Source organism: Littorina saxatilis, linkage group LG4, assembly GCF_037325665.1.
Source record: "Littorina saxatilis isolate snail1 linkage group LG4, US_GU_Lsax_2.0, whole genome shotgun sequence".
NCBI lineage: Eukaryota > Metazoa > Mollusca > Gastropoda > Littorinimorpha > Littorinidae > Littorina > Littorina saxatilis.
The window spans coordinates 44,645,073-44,663,651 of NC_090248.1; the positions used below are offsets into that span (position 1 = coordinate 44,645,073).

General features: G+C 38.8%; 1 protein-coding gene across 2 annotated transcripts; it reads left to right on the plus strand.

The window, feature by feature from the left end:
- The first annotated feature begins 1,778 nt into the window (after positions 1-1,778).
- Positions 1,779-11,558, plus strand: LOC138964859 (protein lifeguard 4-like). Of its 2 annotated transcripts, XM_070336922.1 has the most exons (8): positions 1,779-1,917; positions 2,069-2,232; positions 3,944-4,052; positions 5,547-5,652; positions 6,276-6,309; positions 8,178-8,295; positions 8,582-8,627; positions 9,078-11,558. In XM_070336922.1, exons 1-8 carry the CDS (start codon positions 1,856-1,858, stop codon positions 9,276-9,278), a joined length of 840 nt encoding a protein of 279 aa, XP_070193023.1. In that variant the 5' UTR covers positions 1,779-1,855; the 3' UTR covers positions 9,279-11,558. The 2 variants fall into 2 exon arrangements, with proteins under 2 accessions (XP_070193023.1, XP_070193024.1); XM_070336923.1 differs by lacking the exon at positions 1,779-1,917 and having other exon boundaries at positions 1,924-2,232.
- The last annotated feature ends 7,021 nt before the right edge of the window (positions 11,559-18,579 follow it).

Genomic DNA, 18,579 nt, shown 5'->3' on the forward strand with positions numbered 1-18,579 from the left:
CCGATTCAGCATTGTTGAAATGAACTTGAACTGAACAACATTGTTTCTAAATCAAAATCCTCCTGAATGTTTTTTTGACTCACATGCGAAGCAAAAGTGAGTCTATGTACTCACCCAAGTCGTCCGTCCGTCCGGAAAACTTTAACGTTGGATATTTCTTGGACACTATTCAGTCTATCAGTACCAAATTTGGCAAGATGGTGTATGATGACAAGGCCCCAAAAAACATACATAGCATCTTGACCTTGCTTCAAGGTCAAGGTCGCAGGGGCCATAAATGTTGTCTAAAAAACAGCTATTTTTCACATTTTTCACATTTTCTCTGAAGTTTTTGAGATTCAATACCTCACCTATATATGATATATAGGGCAAAGTAAGCCCCATCTTTTGATACCAGTTTGGTTTACCTTGCTTCAAGGTCAAGGTCACAGGAGCTCTTCAAAGTTGGATTGTATACATATTTTGAAGTGACCTTGACCCTGAACTATGGAAGATAACTGTTTCAAACTTAAAAATTATGTGGGGCACATGTTATGCTTTCATCATGAGACACATTTGGTCACATATGATCAAGGTCAAGGTCACTTTGACCCTTATGAAATGTGACCAAAATAAGGTAGTGAACCACTAAAAGTGACCATATCTCATGGTAGAAAGGGCCAATAAGCACCATTGTACTTCCTATGTCTTGAATTAACAGCTTTGTGTTGCATGACCTTGGATGACCTTGACCTTGACTAAATATTTTAACATCGAGGGGGAATCGAAACGAGGGTCGTGGTGTATGTGCGTGTGTCTGTGTGTCTGTGTGTGTGTGTGTGTGTGTAGAGCGATTCAGACTAAACTACTGGACCGATCTTTATGAAATTTGACATGAGAGTTTCTGGGTATGAAATCCCAATACGTTTTTTTCATTTTTTTGATAAATGTCTTTGATGACGTCATATCCGGCTTTTCGTGAAAGTTGAGGCGGCACTGTCACGCCCTCATTTTTCAACCAAATTGGTTGAAATTTTGGTCAAGTAATCTTCGACGAAGCCCGGACTTCGGTATTGCATTTCAGCTTGGTGGCTTAAAAATTAATTAATGACTTTGGTCATTAAAAATCAGAAAATTGTAAAATAAAAAATAAAAATTATAAAACGATCCAACTTTACGTTTATTTTATTCTCCATCATTTGCTGATTCCAAAAACATATAAATATGTTATATTCGGATTAAAAACAAGCTCTGAAAATTAAATATATAAAAATTATTATCAAAATTAAATTGTCCAAATCAATTTAAAAACACTTTCATCTTATTCCTTGTCGGTTCCTGATTCCAAAAACATATAGATATGATATGTTTGGATTAAAAACACGCTCAGAAAGTTAAAACAAAGAGAGGTACAGAAAAGCGTGCTATCCTTCTTAGCGCAACTACTACCCCGCTCTTCTTGTCAATTTCACTGCCTTTGCCATGAGCGGTGGACTGACGATGCTACGAGTATACGGTCTTGCTGAAAAATGGCATTGCGTTCAGTTTCATTCTGTGAGTTCGACAGCTACTTGACTAAATATTGTATTTTCGCCTTACGCGACTTGTTTTTGTTGCATGTGTTTATGACTCTTCACACACTTCATTTTGGTTGACATATTATATATATGCTTTGTATGTGCAGTGTTGGTTGTGAGTGTGAAACAGTTAAACTCAGTTCCCTACATCACCACACAAAGATGTTTGTTCGGGAGTACAGAGAACGCACACACAACACAGCAAGTGGAAAGTGACACACCATTATTGTGCACTTGTGACTTGCGCGAGCCGTCGTTCGAGAAACCGAAAGTAGCATGGCTTGCGTCACCATGATCACATGACAACGACACGTTACTCTATGCTAATCTTAGCTTCTCATCAACCGGAAGTCGACGACAGGTAACAGTCTGTTGTTCGGTCTACTATTTTACATGTTCTCCGGATAAAGGCTAAGATAAGCTCGCCCTAGTTTAATCTAGAACTCGTATTGCGTGTCCATAGTCTCCATTTCAAAGCTAAGGTGGCTGATTCATCATTTTCGTTCTGACAGAACATATTTTCCACACACAAGGGAGTTGAAGCAGACGACCAAAATGGCAGACTCAAAAGCTCACACAGAAAACCCAAACAAAACAGCGAAGGGTACAGGTGGCATCGTCGATGACTTCATGTACGGTACCAACGTCGCTACAGCACATGTTTACATTCGTCTCGGTAAGTTTCATATCATATGTACATTTTGGCAGGTTCAGTTCAAACCAGGATAGTATACATGTGACCCATGGCTGTTTCAAAACAACAGGATATGCCTGTACTGGCAGTAGTGATCAGCATGACATGTATACGTACGCTGTTGACAGTGATAGTGTTCTAGACGATTCCGGTATTTTGCCGAAAAGGTGGAAAAAGCTGGTTGATGTTCATAGGCTGTACTAAAACATATGTAAATATATATATTGAATCCAGTAAAACACTTGAATGTACTGGTAAACCTGTCGGTGTGCCTGTGTGTGTGTGTGTATCTTGTGTGGGAATCATTTAATCAGTGTGTGTGTGTGTGTGTGTGTGTGCTAGCTTGCATGCGATATATCTACCCTAGATTAAGCAGAGCAAATATATGATTAAATCAAAAACGCTCGCGCTGGACCCGAGTACTCTTCAGACTGGCTCGCTCAATAAATATAAATGTTTGGAATGTCTGTGGTGTGAATGTTGGTTTCTGACCAGAAATGCAGATCTATCTCTGGCCGATTCATAGATTCAACCTACAAACTGCGACCTTATCTGTGATCAGATATGTTTCGACAAGCATTAAACGGATGAAATTAACCACATGCAGTTTATTCTTCAGAAAAATGCACACAAAAAATGGGTTGGGTTCGGTGATTTGTACATAAACGTCTTCCTCGCGATAGATTCGCTTATTATTTTGTCTTATGAAGCCGTCATCAACACGGACACAATGATTGCAGAAGTAAACTCTGTACCTACACGACCGAGACACAAGACTGATTATTTCACAGCTGCAATGAGAATAGAGAACAAAGACGTTTTGGGTAAGCTTACTCACGTCAGGTCTTCACTGACAAGCTAGGAACAGACGGAAAATTCCGAACAAAAGTAAATGACGTCAAAGTCTCTTTCGCTTTGCGTGTAACTTTGTCATGACGTATTTTTGTGTGACGCGTTCGGCTGTTCTATCAGGTCAATGGCTGCGTGTTGCCCCGCCGGTGTAAACTCCTCCTACGGCCAAGTCGTTTTTGTGGTTTATTTCGCATTTAGGTCCCAGGTAACATTATGAAGTTTTAATACGATCAATCGGACCTATTATCAAGTTAGTGTATCAACTTTTGAACGAACTGCGCCCAGTAGTTTCCCAGCAATAAGCTGTTAAGTGGAGAAAGACACACAGACACACAGACACACAATTAAAGTCTGCTGAGCCCTTGTACTAGCGTACTCGGGGATAATTATTCTATCAAAGAAATCAGACTTTGTCCCAATAGACCCTATCGGTATTCCAGTTAAGCTCTCGCAAACTTCAGAGCATATAGCAAAGCATGTACATGGTACAGCGATCTCGCACAAGCTGCAAAAGCCGAGGTTCGAAGTTCTCGCGACGTTCAAAGCATAACAAAGACTGAAAGAGCGTGTCTCGCGGATATCTCGCGAGAGCTGCTCAGATTCCGAAAAGGTTTATAGTTATACATCACAGAATAATGGAGAAACAGGCGGATCAGGGTTGGGTTGTTATTTTAATTTGACTTTTAAACACTGCTTGATCAGGTTTTATATTTCAAGCAAGACTGAAGTGTTTATACACCCGCATGGAGTATAAACATTTCTGTACTGGGTGTTATTTCACTCTGCATACATGTCATCATTGCTTCTTGTAATTGTTACTGTGAGGATATATTTTTCACAGGCTTCCTGCGCAAGGTGTATGGCATCCTGTCAGCACAGATCCTGGCCACAACACTCGTGGCATCAGTCTTTCTCCTCAATGACTCCGCCAAACTTTTTGTCCAGCAGAAGTGAGTGCTCCAATTTCTAAAGGCAGTGTGAATGCATGGGCTTATTATGTTTTGGTCTGTTTAATTGAGCAATGAGTAGTGTTGTTCCCAGCCTCTGAAGACAATGGGTCTGTTAGACCTGGATTGAAAATATGTATAGGCTCCAAATGTCTGCGCTTTGTCCGTATGTTTGGAAAAGTGATGGTCAAAAGACCAAAACTATCAGACACTTGACTGGGCAGGGGTCAGACGAATGCTATATAAAAACAAGTAGCGTAAGGTGAAAATACAACATTTAGTCAAGCTGTCGAACTCACAGAATGAAACTGAACGCACTGCAATTTTTCAGCAAGACCGTATACTCGTAGCATCGTCAGTCCACCGCTCGTGGCAAAGGCTGTGAAATTGACAAGAAGAGCGGGGTAGTAGTTGAGCTGAGAAGGATATCACGCTTTTCTGTACCTCTCTTCGTTTTAACTTTCTGAGCGTTGTTTTTAATCCAAACATATCATAGATCTATATGTTTTTGGAATCAGGAACCGACAAGGAATAAGATGAAAGTGTTTTTAAATTGATTTCGAAAATTTAATTTTGATCATAATTTTTATATTTTTAATTTTCAGAGCTTGTTTTTAATCCAAATATAACATATTTATATGTTTTTGGAATCAGAAAATGATGAAGAATAAGATGAACGTAAATTTGGATCGTTTTATAAAAAAAAATTTTTTTTTACAATTTTCAGATTTTTAATGACCCAAGTCATTAATTAATTTTTAAGCCACCAAGCTGAAATGCAATACCGAAGTCCGGCCTTCGTTGAAGATTGCTTGGCCAAAATTTCAATCAATTTGATTGAAAAATGAGGGTGTGACAGTGCCGCCTCAACTTTTACAAAAAGCCGGATATGACGTCATCTAAGACATTTATCGAAAAAATATCCGGGTATATCATTCCCAGGAACTCTCATGTAAAATTTCATAAAGATCAGTCCAGTAGTTTAGTCTGAATCGCTCTACACACACACACACACACAGACAGACACACACACACACACACATACACCACGACCCTCGTCTCGATTCCCCCTCTATGTTAAAACATTTAGTCAAAACTTGACTAAATGCAAAAAGAAAGAAGTATGCATCAGGCAGTGATCGAAGACAGGATCCCAATAACAACACTGATTAGGATTGTGTGTGTTTGTGTGTTTTTTTAATAGTTTTTTTTATTTTTGTGTGTCTCATCTAAGTTAATAAAACAGCATGCACGCATGATATATGGACTTGCGATGGTTGGCATACTTACAAGTGACGTAAACCATGAAAACTTGTATGTAAAACAAATTGTAAAGTTTATAAATATATGTGGATCATTGTGCCTGTAGAGTGTTTAAGGGACGAAATGTATACTGTAGATTTAACTAAAACGTACTGTACAATAAAGGGGTACTTGAAATCGTGACTGACCTCCACAATGGATTGATTTATTGATGTGTGATGTTGTTGATTCCAGCAACTGGATGATGCTGGTGTCTCTGATCGGGACGTTCGCGTCTCTCTTCGGACTGATGTGGAAACGAAAGGAAACTCCCACCAACTACATACTGCTGGCTGTCTTTGTAAGTTGTGGTAGGGGTAGGGACGTAGCTCAGTCCGTGGGGCACTTTCTTAAGAACCAGTCTGTCGCTATCGGCTTGGGTTCGAATCCCAGGTTTGGCGAGAGATTTATTTCTCAGGGTCAACTTTGTGCCGACTCTCGTCAGTGTACGCACACCCCCGGCCCTGTGTGCACACATGCGCACGAAAAAAATCCCAAGCTCACACCGAAAGTCTCTGGGCTTCATCATCATCTCTCATTATCATGATCGTACCTCGATACTTTGAGGATACCAGTCTAATGTTGGCGTGTCAAAAAAGAAAACCTTAGTGGGCTTAATCGACTCAAATATCACACCATATCCTCAGTGTATTACCAATACCTGTCCAGATATAGGCCAACTGGTTTTAGAGGAATGTTAAACTTAAATAGTCAGGCATGTTCTGATGCTTAGTTGATTGGTGCATTCTTTCTTCTTCTTATTCTGCGTTTGCAGGTTATTATACAACTTCCACACGTACACTAACATTTCTTTGAGTTTGAGTAAACTTTCATTCCGTGAGACTTATTTCTGAACATCGTCTATTAATTTGTCAGCTAGCTATTGCATTGTACAGTAAATGCATTTTCTTTCTTTTATTGCAGACATTAATGGAGGCCTATGCAATTGGTGTGATTGGTAAGTGTTTGTTTTGGTATAAATATGTGATGAGTTTGAGTAAAGTAAATCAAGTAGCTAAATTGCTCTAATCTTCTCTTGATAAAATCACACATATGAACACACATGAAAATGCATCAGCCATTGAACTGCAACAAGCAAGCCTGTTTTCACAGGAGGTGTTTAGATCTTTTGTGCAGCTTAATTAACCCCTTCACTGCCCACCCCGATGTAATACGTGGTCATTACATTTAGTCAAGTTTTGACTAAATGTTTTAACATAGAGGGGGAATCGAAACGAGGGTCGTGGTGTATGTGTGTGTGTGTGTGTGTGTGTGTGTGCGTGCGTGCGTGCGTGCGTGCCTGTGTGTGTGTAGAGCGATTCAGACCAAACTACTGGGCCGATCTTTATGAAATTTTACATGAGAGTTCCTGGGATTGATATCCCCGAACGTTTTTTTCCTTTTTTCGATAAATGTCTTTGATGACGTCATATCCGGCTTTTCGTGAAAGTTGAGGCGGCACTGTCACGCTCTCATTTTTCAACCAAATTGGTTGAAATTTTGGTCAAGTAGTCTTCGACGAAGCCCGGACTTCGGTATTGCATTTCAGCGTGATGGCTTAAAAATTAATTAATGACTTTGGTCATCAAAAATCTGAAAATTGTAAAAAAAAATAAAAAATTATAAAACGATCCAAATTTACGTTTATCTTATTCTCCATTATTTTTTTATTCCAAAAACATGTAAATATGTTATATTTGGATTAAAAACAAGCTCTGAAAATTAAAAATATAAAAATTATTATCAAAATAAAATTTTCCAAATCAATTTAAAAACACTTTTATCTTATTCCTTGTCGGTTCCTGATTCCAAAAACATATAGATATGATATGTTTGGATTAAAAACACGCTCAGAAAGTTAACGAAGAGAGGTATAGAAAAGCGTGCTATCCTTCTCAGCGCAACTACTAAACCGCTCTTCTTGTCAATTTCACTGCCTGAGCGGTGGACTGACGATGCTACGAGTATACGGTCTTGCTGAAAAATTGCATTGCGTTCAGTTTCATTCTGTGAGTTCGACAGCTACTTGACTAAATGTTGTATTTTCGCCTTACGCGACTACGTGGGATTTGTGTCACCAACATTTCAGGACATTTCTGAAAATTAAATGGGAGGTAACCACTGTCCAAGTACTTGTAGGGGTTCTAAACACAGTTCTTTCCCATAGACCGTTCGGATAAGTTACTAAAGTTGCTACCACGTTCTACCACGTGTTGAAAACTGTGTTAGCATTCTCGCCATTCACAATGGCGGCCGAAAGTCCGACCTCAACTCGTAGACCTGTTTTCAAGCGATACAGTGTTCTGGAAGCTCTACAAGAAGTGATTTATGGATTACCACACAGAAGAATACTTTTATGGGCTGTAATGTGAGTACCTGATGTTTGACACCAGTTTTAGCAGTGTTTTGTGTGGTTTTACGTGCTGCAATGTGTGTCACTATGTGTGTGTAAGTCCGGAAACTGTAATTTTTGACGAAAATGGTCATTATATCAATTTTTACTATAACAATCACAAACAAAGTCCAATGATCATGTCATCCTATAATAGCCAAGGGTATAAGCAAACCACATGCCAAAGATCTAAGAGATATCTCAATAAATGATCGAGCAGTGAACAGATTAGTGAACCTACCGAAGAAAGCGAAATTTTGCCCTGGCACACAGCAATACCAAAATGCTGTTATACTGTGGCAGTGAAGAGGTTAATCACAAAGTTTTAACCTTCTAGTCCTACCTTATTTCTACCACTGTTCAAGATGTTTTTTGTGGTTTTTTTTTTTAATCTCTCTTATGCCACAAGATTTGTATTGTTTCTTTTATTGCAGTAACCATGTATGAAGTGTCATCAGTTTTGGAAGCCTTTGTCTTAACACTGGCTGTGACGGCAGGACTGACTATCTACACGTTTCAGACCAAAAGAGATTTCACTGTCCACTATGGCTGGTGAGATTATAAACTGATAGCCTTGAAGGAGGGAGGGAGTGTGTGTGCTGGAACAGAACGGGTGTATGTGTTTGGTGTGTGTGAGAGAGAGAGGGAGAGAGAGAGGTGTGTGTTAGTTGCTGTGCGATTGTTTCCATCTGTGTGTTGTGGGGCGGTCGATCTGTGTGTTGGTGTGTGTGAGTGTGTGTGTGTGTGGGGGGGGGGGGGGGGGGGTGAACCTGCATGTGTTTGATTTAAGATGTGAGAATGCATGTTCAAAGTAAAGTGTATTTCATGTTTGTTTCAGCCTATTCTCCTTCCTGTGGATCCTTATCCTGGCTGGCTTTCTTCAGGTATTTACTTATAAATCTTCATTAGATAAACATTTAACTCTTATAGACAAGAAGTTGTTCGCGTTGATACCAAAAATATGTCCAGAATGAACAATTGTTACCTTCATCTATTTTTAATTGGTTTTGATTGTAATGTGTGTTGAATTCTTCAAAGTAAAATGGCAACTGCATGAAGTCTTCAGGAGTAGCCAGGACATGAACTGTAAGCTGTTACCTTTGTTTTCTGAGTGGTCATAGCATGAATCAGTTCATAAACAGTCTTTGTTGTGAACAGCTTTTTGCTGTCAAAGCAGTCAAGGGAAATAAAATTAATATGATGTCAAAGGCATGCTGTGTGTACTTTTGCCTTCCTCTCTTTTATGTTTCCAAGAAAACTAGTTCAGCGGTTATTTTACCTCATCGTTTTTACTATAACTTAGAACAAAATCTTCTCTGTTTGGCGTCATGCAGATCCTCTTCCCGGGTCCCTTCCTGGATCGAGGCATCGCCATCGGAGGTGCAGTTCTCTTCTCCTTCTTCATCATCGTGGACACCCAGATGATGCTGCACAAGCTGTCCCCAGAGGAATACATCATGGCCGCCATCAACCTCTACCTTGACATCCTCAACCTCTTCCTCCACATCCTCAGGCTACTGGGAGAGAGGAAATAGGACCCCCCGGGACTGGAAAAACGCTTGTGTTGGTTTTTTTGTGACGAGGCTGATGATGGTGAAGATGCGCTGTCTGACAATGAATGGGATGACTTATTTGCTTATTGTTAAACAAAAAATCACATGAAGACAGGTATCATAAGCTAGTGTTTACTTCCCGATACCGCTTTTAAAAGGGATCTTGGTAAACTTTGTTCAAGTTTGAAACTCATCTCTCGGGAAGCTTGCTGCACTAACTTATAATGCTTGCAGCATTTTCAGCCCAGCTGGATTTCCTGCCTGAAACTGATTCTTGTTAGGTTTGTACTGTGGGTATATATACAGTGTTGTGGAATGTTATGAGTAAGTATATGTCAAGATTTTTATTTATTTAAATAGTGTGTGCAGCAATGCATGCAATGCAAAGTAGAATACACAGTAAATATCTTCTCTCTTAGAAATGTGCAGAGATAATGAGGACACTTTTCTATGCTGCAAACGGCAGAGATGAAACAAGTTTATTATTTCGTTTTCCAAAGGTGCAGACAAGATAAGGAGGGGAACACTAGGTATGGTGATACATGTTCAATATATTTCTGACTTACGGTGAAGGGATACTTTAATCAATGTGATCATACTCAAGTATTGTTTTTCAAGGGTTCGAGTATTTGATTATTAATTAATTAATTTATTTATTATTTATTTATTTACAAGGGAAAATTCTGTTCATGCAGTATTAGTTGTTGGAGAGGAATTTAACTTACAATTACATAAGAACAGACAACCAAATAAGTGGCTGAATTAAATTTACTTACCAGAAGTATTTTTGACTCCTAAAATGTCTTCAGGTAGATCAGAAACTGCTTAAAATGCTGAAGAGCTGTCATGTGCTGCTGTGGACATTTGTACTGCACTTTTAGACTTGATACAATTGTGACATGTTTCGATTTAAAGTGATAGTGTCATAGAAATCTGACTTTGTTTTCTGACACATTTTGTTTTGTTTTGGATTCCTTTCTGTTGATAAAGTGAATGCTAGTGGAATGGTTTATTTTGCCCTTTTGATTTTATTTATCCATAGCTGGCAATCGGGTAGAGAGTTATACTTTATTTTCTTTGATGGATCTAATTACATAAAGACAGAGTATGAAATGTATATATTTAGCTCCTAATTACCTCCTCAGTTTATCTTCACTGAAACTTCCATTGCTTCCACCAGCACACCTTTTAAGGGAGTGTTTGTGTGTGTGTGTAGTGTATTATAGGCAGTTGTATAACTCCTGGACACGGCTAAATTCATAAATCTGTCTTTGCTCATGGGAGAAAATGCAGCATCAGAAATACAGATTTTATCAGGGGAGTTCACCGTGCAAGCATACTGGTGATTGCTGAGGGGTCCCAGTATTCTCCCTTTACCTGATGCAGAGGGGACATATTTGTTGCGTTGCTTTACATATTTCTTCTTCTTGAAACACAGCTATAATGCGTGCCAGTGGGTTTTTTCTTTCATGACCAGACTGTAAAAAAGAGGATGCCTTTTATACTGAAATAAAGCGACTGGATTATTTCTCTTACTTGTGGTTGATGTCTGAAGAACACGTTGGTACAAGTTGTGTTCAAACTTTATGATACCTAACTATAGACACCTGTTTGTCAAGTTGTTCATGTTCTGATTTCCTGGTTTCGGATACATCTACACTTGACACAGAGTTATTGAATCTTGGATTTGAAACAGAGGCATCATGCATTGATTATTTTTCTTTAAAAGTAGCTGTGCTTTTTTGTCAGAAGATTTGATAAAAATTTACTTTTGTTAAATTTTGATTAATCTATCATTTGGAAGAAGGAGAATACTGTGATCCAATATCTAGGGTGAATTTAACTAAGGAGGTCAAAGAATATACATCAAATGGTTTTGATGCAATTCTATTTTTTGGCCAAGTATTTGTTCATGATCAAAAGGGTACATTCAGCTGTTTTACGACTTCAGTTGGAGTTCTGTTCTTGAGAATCCAATTTAGACACTGCCTTCCATCAATTAGCTGAAAAAGAGTATGTTTTAGAAAAAAAAGTTTTCTCATGTGTGTAATATACATTTAACTTTTTGTACATACTCAGAAGTCTCCAGCAATTGTTATTCAGTACTGCTGTGTTATATCAGATGTTCCTTTTTACTCCGCCGTGAATTTCTGCTAGCACTTCATGATATTTTGTATATAAATGTTTTGGGGGTAAATCCTAAACACTTGGCTTTTGCTCATTCTATGATGATTGGTACAGGAATAAAAGCAAGGATCAAAATTTGTTGTCTCTGATTTTCTGTAAGTAAAAATAATTGTATGTTTGCAAATTGTTTTATTTTTTTTGGTACTTGTGATATGAGCCACACATAGGCAGACTCTTTCTCCTAAGAATTTATATGTCCGTTTGTCTGTCTGTCTCTCACACACACACACACTTTCCCGCAGTGGGGCACTGCGGTTATGAAATTAAAAGCCCCTCCTGTTTTTGGAACCGCAGGAGCTTTCTAGTTTACTGTTAGGTAGATTTTTGGTTCCTCTTTCCTGTCATGCTCTCTTTTTCTTCATGAATTCTTTTCTTTTTTCTGCCTTCTTGCTCATTCACCTGTATTTTTTCCAAAAATCTCTTCTCTTGCCGCTTGTCTCGCGATTCATGTATAGTTTAATCTGTTAGTGTTCTGATGTAAGTCCAGCAGTAGATAGGTTAAGCCTATTTTAACATACTGGAAACTGGTAATCTTCCAGTAGGTATTAATTTAGTTTTACTAAAGCCTGCTGGGACACAAGTAATGGGTTAGTGCATTTGTAAACAGGAATCGCTTGACAAGTGGCCCCCTTCATCCCCCCCTTCCTCGTCCTGATATGGCTCTGCGTAGTCGGCTGGACGTTAAGCAACAAATAAACAAACAAACACACACACTTACCAACACACATATTTGATAGTTATACTGAAGGTTTTATTCAACAGCACATTAGACAGTAAAAATTGTCGCATCGAAGATAAGACGGCACTTTCAGAGCAATTGATGATTTATTAAGAAATGAAATGAACATGGAGACAAAGAAAATCAAGGTTCATGTATAATAACCACGAGATGCCTGCAAGAAAGATTCATCAGGCATAGTTCATAATGACGAACAATTAATTGACTCTTTTCGCAGGTACCCTTATTCTTACCCACACTTCATTACACTGTCTGCGCCAATGTGTACCTGAATGTCTTCTTCAGAAATAAAATGCGCGTTTTACATCAGTTGAGAAGGTACTGGGAAAAATAACAGAAATGGAAAACGATGGGCTCTTCAAAAGAAACAATATTTCACAAGCCTGCTGGAGCACAGTAAGATATATTTACATTTGCTCATGCTCCACATGCACATACGGATTGGACATATAGTCTCAATACACGCACGCACGCACGGACACCGTCATACACACAAACACGCACACCGTCACACACACAGGAGCTTTTATCAAAGCGCCGGTCGATCATTATTTATTCCTGTGAATAGTAGTAGCAAGGGTAAGCATGCAGGAGTAAATAATGATCGACAGGCGGTTGGATACAATTAAGCTCCTGTGGTCACACACACACGCACACACACAGACACTCACTCACTCAATCACTAACTGTATCATGACAAAACTAGAGAAAAAGATGTACACGTAATTCAATATCATTCTGGTACATCTAGGTAATTGGAGGATATTGTGGTAGTCCAGGGACACATCTGATTGAAAGCTATTCCTGAAGTAAGATCTAATCTCCGCAAAAAATACTGTTTTATTGAGTGCAAGTCATCCACACCTGCTGATGCGAAATTGACAGCAAAACACACCCGTCTGCGGTTCATATGACACAAAGCAGATGTTAAGGAGTAAAGGGTGTCAGTCAACACGATTTTTAAAATTGGTTTTGTATTCTTCTGCTTATATCGTTTTTCGATTTCATATTCCGTCTCTGAGGTGTGATTTCAGCCATTGCAGTACCTATATATTTCACTGGCAAACTTTGAAAATAATCCGAATAAAACTGAAACATCACTGTGTGCGAAAGAGGCATACTATTCCCGGAATAATCTCTCTCTCTCTCTCTCTCTCTCTCTCTCTCTGCCCCCCCCCTCTCTCTCTCTGTCCCCCCCTCTCTCTCTCTCTCTGTGACCAAATGGCCCTTTTTTTATTTTTTTTATTTTGCAACCTTAGTCTTTCATTTGCAAAGTAAATTGAACCTGCTTGTTGTAATAGTATTATAAATGGAATTTTCACGCTCCCAACAAGTTTCACAGAATTAATTTTACAAATTGAAGTAACGCGCGCGCGGTTGAATGAGTGTGTGTGTGTGTGTGTGTGTGTGTGTGTGTGTGCGTGTGTGTGTGAGCGTGCATGCGTGCGTGCTTGTGTGCGTACGTGCGTGTGTATGTGTGTTTGTGTGTGTGTGTGTGTAAAATTGGCATTCACAAATGTCTTTCTTTATTTGGTGTTTAACGTCGTTTTCAACCACGAAGGTTATATCGCGACGGGGAAAGAGGGGAGATGGGATAGAGCCACTCGTCAATTGTTTCTTGTTCACAAAAGCACTAATCAAAAATTTGCTCCAGGGGCTTGCAACGTAGTACAATATATATTACCTTACTGGGAGAATGCAAGTTTCCAGTACAAAGGACTTAACGTTTCTTACATACTGCTTGACTAAAATCTTTACAAAAATTGACTATATTCTATACATGAAACACTTAACAACTTTCTTTATTTAGTGTTTAACGTCGTTTTCAACCGTTCAAGGTTATATCGCGACGGGGAAAGGGGGGAGATGGGATAGAGCCACTTGTTAATTGTTTCTTGTTCACAAAAGCACTAATCAAAAAATTGCTCCAGGGGCTTGCAACGTAGTACAATATATGACCTTACTGGGATAATGCAAGTTTCCAGTACAAAGGACTTAACATTTCTTACATACTGCTTGAATAAAATCTTTACAAACATTGACTATATTCTATACAAGTAACACTTAACAGGGGTAAAAGGAGAAACAGAATCCGTTAGTCGCCTCTTACGTACGACATGCTGGGGAGCATCGGGTAAATTTTTCCCCCTAACCCGCGGGGGGAAAACACTTAACAAGGGTAAAAGGAGAAACAGAATCCGTTAGTCGCCTCTTACGACATGCTGGGGAGCATCGGGTAAATTCTTCCCCCTAACCCGCGGGGGGTATTCACAAATTGACGCACGTTTTTTTTCTTAATTATGAAATAATAATAATACAAAGCAACACAGCAATTGACATGCCGTACCCCTTTTCGCAGTGCGTTTAGCGCACTTTCGTTGTTTGGGTTTACAGTTTTGAGCAACAATAACAAATGCAACATCATTAACAAAGGCATTAATCATTCGCCGAACGCTTGAGGTCTACTGATGGGCACAAGAAAGAGGTCATATATATATATATGTACCACAGGTTTTTCATTATTCTTATTCATACAGGCACAAATAAATTACCAAAAGGTATAGTGATACAGCATTCTTCATGGCAAGAAGGGCAAAATAATGCTTGTTGTATGAGTAGTTCAGTGTGGGATCGAGGCTGAGCACTGGGTACGAGAGAAATGATAGCATGCAGGCTACAATGCTGATTATGAGCTTAGTGTTCGTCGGTCGAGAGAGGCAACACACCGAAACTTCACGCAAACTGCCCATATCCCCAAAACTTAAATCATTTTCAATATGACAATAGAAACTTTGCGTACACAGACACTTTTCTGATAAATTGTGTTGATAATACACTCCTATTTACTTTAGGGAAATCTACTTAACCAAAGCTCTAAAATCGTTACCCTTGTATGGAAAATAAATTCATATGTAGCCTAGCGGGGAAAATGGATTGATTGGAATGTCGATAAAGTTAAAAGACACACACACGCACGTACGCACGCTCACATACACACACACACACACACACTCACACACACAAATAGCCTGGCGCACGCATGCACACACGCATGCACATCCACTCGCGCGTGCGCACAATGACATCCACTTTAAATGTTAGTCAACGTCATACGCTGAACATAGCTGTGCGATAGGATGGCATTGAAATTACAATTGTAGCCCAAGAAAAGCTAAATATGCCTGGGGTAAAAAATTCCTGAAGGTATAACTGATCTGTAATTATATGAAAACGTACAAAATCATTACAAAACCGTGTGAATCAGAGAACGAGTAGCACTACATGTGATAATATCAGGTCAGTTTCATGCACTAAAATGTGTGTACATAATTATGAGGTATGAAGCTATCAAGATATTTAGTGCGGCTTTACCTACCACTCCATTTAGACCTATGCATAAAAATTGTGTGCCACATATTTCATATCATGATTTTCCGGACGTAGTGGGCATCGGATGCTAGATTTCAGTCGTTGCTTTTCAATTCAAGTTTAGCGGGGCTATACCGAGCATTCCATAAATATCTGAATACAAACTGTGTTCAGTATAGGCTATTTTATATCGTGAATGATTTTCCGCCGGGACATAATGCGCATCTGTTGCAAGGTTTTGGATCTGCGTGTCAGAAGTACTGACTATCAACTCCTGTTTAGCGAGACTATACCAAGCAGTCCATAATATAATAATCATATAGACCTGTGAATAAGACCGCTGTGTGCCACATATTTCATATCATGATTTCCGGACATAATGTAATGCACTATCTAATGCAAGTATGCACGTCGCTGATTTTTACAAGTACCAGAGACATAGATAGAAAAGTACTAACCACCAACTCCAGTCAGTTTAGCGAAGGAATATCTAGGATTCTATAATACACTGATCAATATAGAACTGTGACTAAAAATTATGTGCCACATATTTCATATCATGAGTTGTCAGGCATAATGCATATTTGTTGCAAGGTCTCAGTCGCTGACTATCAACTCCAGTTTAGCGAGACTATACCTAGCATGCTACGTATATAATATACTGATCATAATAGACCTGCAGTGTCTAAAAACTATGTGTCACCTATTTCATATCATGATTTTTCAGACATAATGCACCATCTAACGCAAGGTTTTAGTCGCTGCTTTCTATACGTGCAGACTATCAACTCCAGTTTAGCGAGACTATACCTAGCATTCCACACAGACATGTACATAAAAATTGTGTGCCACATTTTTCAACAATAAAACGAGTTCTGTCAGCTAGTCCTATGGTCCAGCAAATACACTTTGGGACCATGCTGGTTTAAGATGGAGCATGCTGGGAAGACTCGCAAGCAGAGGACCGGTGTCAGAGGTAAGACTTTCAAGAAATTAACGCTGGAAGTCTATATTCCATACGGAAAAGTAAGATTCCACTGTGCAAAGAAAGGAACACACATTTCCGAGTTAACTTATTTCTGGGGGTATGAGACGGAGAGGGTGCAGTTAGGGGTAGAAAAATGACTCTCCGTTTGGCACGTTGGCTCTGACATGGTCGTGTTTATATTTAAATGTCCATGTTTCTATGTCAGTACATTTATATTGTTATTTTGTAAAACTGGGAGCCACAACAGACAAGCGCGACATCAAATCCTTTCACAAAAGCATACTTTTTGTTGTCTTTGCTTTGTGATGAAGCCATTTATTGACAGGTTATTACTCAGATGTGGCAGGTTTTCAAATCGCTGATTTACTTACACAAAATAAGAAGCGTATAAATGTATTAATAAAAGGCAACATAGGAAAGGAATGCCATACTTGAAGCTACACATGATCTCTTTCTAAGGAGTGGTACATCAGATTTGAATTTGTTATGTAAAGTGTTCTTCAAACATGTCCGGAATAAAACGTGGAAAAGCATAACTTTTTTCGTCTTTGTTTTGTAAAGAAGGCATTTATTCACAGGTTAAACTTGTCTAATAAAGATGAGGCAGCTTTTCAAATCGCCGATTAGTTGCAGTACGTGTTTTGTCGACTTACTTTCAAAGATAAGAATGCACATTAATAAAAAGCAACTGGGGAAAAGGATGCCATGCTTATAATATACAAATTATGGCTTTCTTTAAAGTATAAGAGGTGGCACATCAAAGATAATTTTCGTATGTAAAGATTTCTTGAAGCATGTCCGGAATAAAACACGGAAATATCAGTCAGTTCAGTTATAATTTCTACATAGTTACCACTAATGGCACATACATCGGTTGCAGCCCTCTGATTTAAACGTTCCAATAATTTAACATTTCCTGTGGGCTTTTTTAATTCTTGATTTGAAACGTTTTAAATTTTTTAAATTTAAATATTTTAATAACAGTGCATTAAAAATTAAGACCATGCTTCACATTGTCTGTTCAGTGATATTCATATCTGACAGTAAAACCGTCGACTGCACTTAAAATGTGCATTTAACAACGAACACTACATTCGAGTAACTTAACAGTAGTGATCTTACCATGTCACCATTACCAAACACGATACAAGCAACATAACTATCATGCTTTGAATAAAGAAACAAAACAACCATTAAAATACAACAAGTGAAAACAGATCTCTGGTATACAGATGTGACATATCAAACCAGTCGTCGCTATCGGCGTGAGTTCGATCCCAACTTTTGGGCGAGGGATTTATTTCCCAGAGTCAACTTTGTGCAAACTCTCTTCGGTAGCCAAACACCCCCGTGTGCACGCATGTGCACGATAAAAAACCCAAGTTCACAACGAAAGTCTTAGGGCTTGGAAACACGAATACACACATGCCGGAAAAACAAAAATGGGTAGCGCCGAATTGTAGGGCAGCTCGCTTTTTCCAGTGAGAAAACAGCCCGAATATCCATGAGGGTTACCTCATAGGACCATATGAATCTTATCTATATTTATCTGTATGTAACAAGAATGTATGCAGCCTCCTGCCAAGAAGATACATCTGAATTAAGATAAAAGTATACCGATAAAGAGCATACAAAGCAATCAATACATCCTCGTGACTTCTATATTACCCGCATCTTTACAAAGATTGTCTTACACACACAACATTAACGCTGGGGGAGGTACACTTATAATACACATTCCATATCGTATGGAACAGAACAGAACAACACACATGATATTGGCATGACATGGCATGGAATGACGGATGGCATGACATGACAATACATGATAAATTCACATAAGATTCTTTCCAAAGATTCAGCTAAAAATATTCGGTGACAATACGTCTTCCTACAGTTCATCTTCACCACAGCAGATCCCTTGCAATGTTTTTTCTTCCGAAATAATACAGTTCGCTCACACTACCAATGTTTGTGCAAACGACACACAGGATTTGCAG

Excerpts from the sequence above, each read along its gene's own strand:
- LOC138964859 (XM_070336922.1), top strand. The coding sequence starts at position 1,856 with ATGACAACGACACGTTACTCTATGCTAATCTTAGCTTCTCATCAACCG. Across the intron at positions 5,653-6,275 it reads ACATACTGCTGGCTGTCTTT|ACATTAATGGAGGCCTATGC; the intron begins GTAAGTTGTGGT and ends CTTTTATTGCAG. Across the intron at positions 8,296-8,581 it reads TTCACTGTCCACTATGGCTG|CCTATTCTCCTTCCTGTGGA; the intron begins GTGAGATTATAA and ends TGTTTGTTTCAG.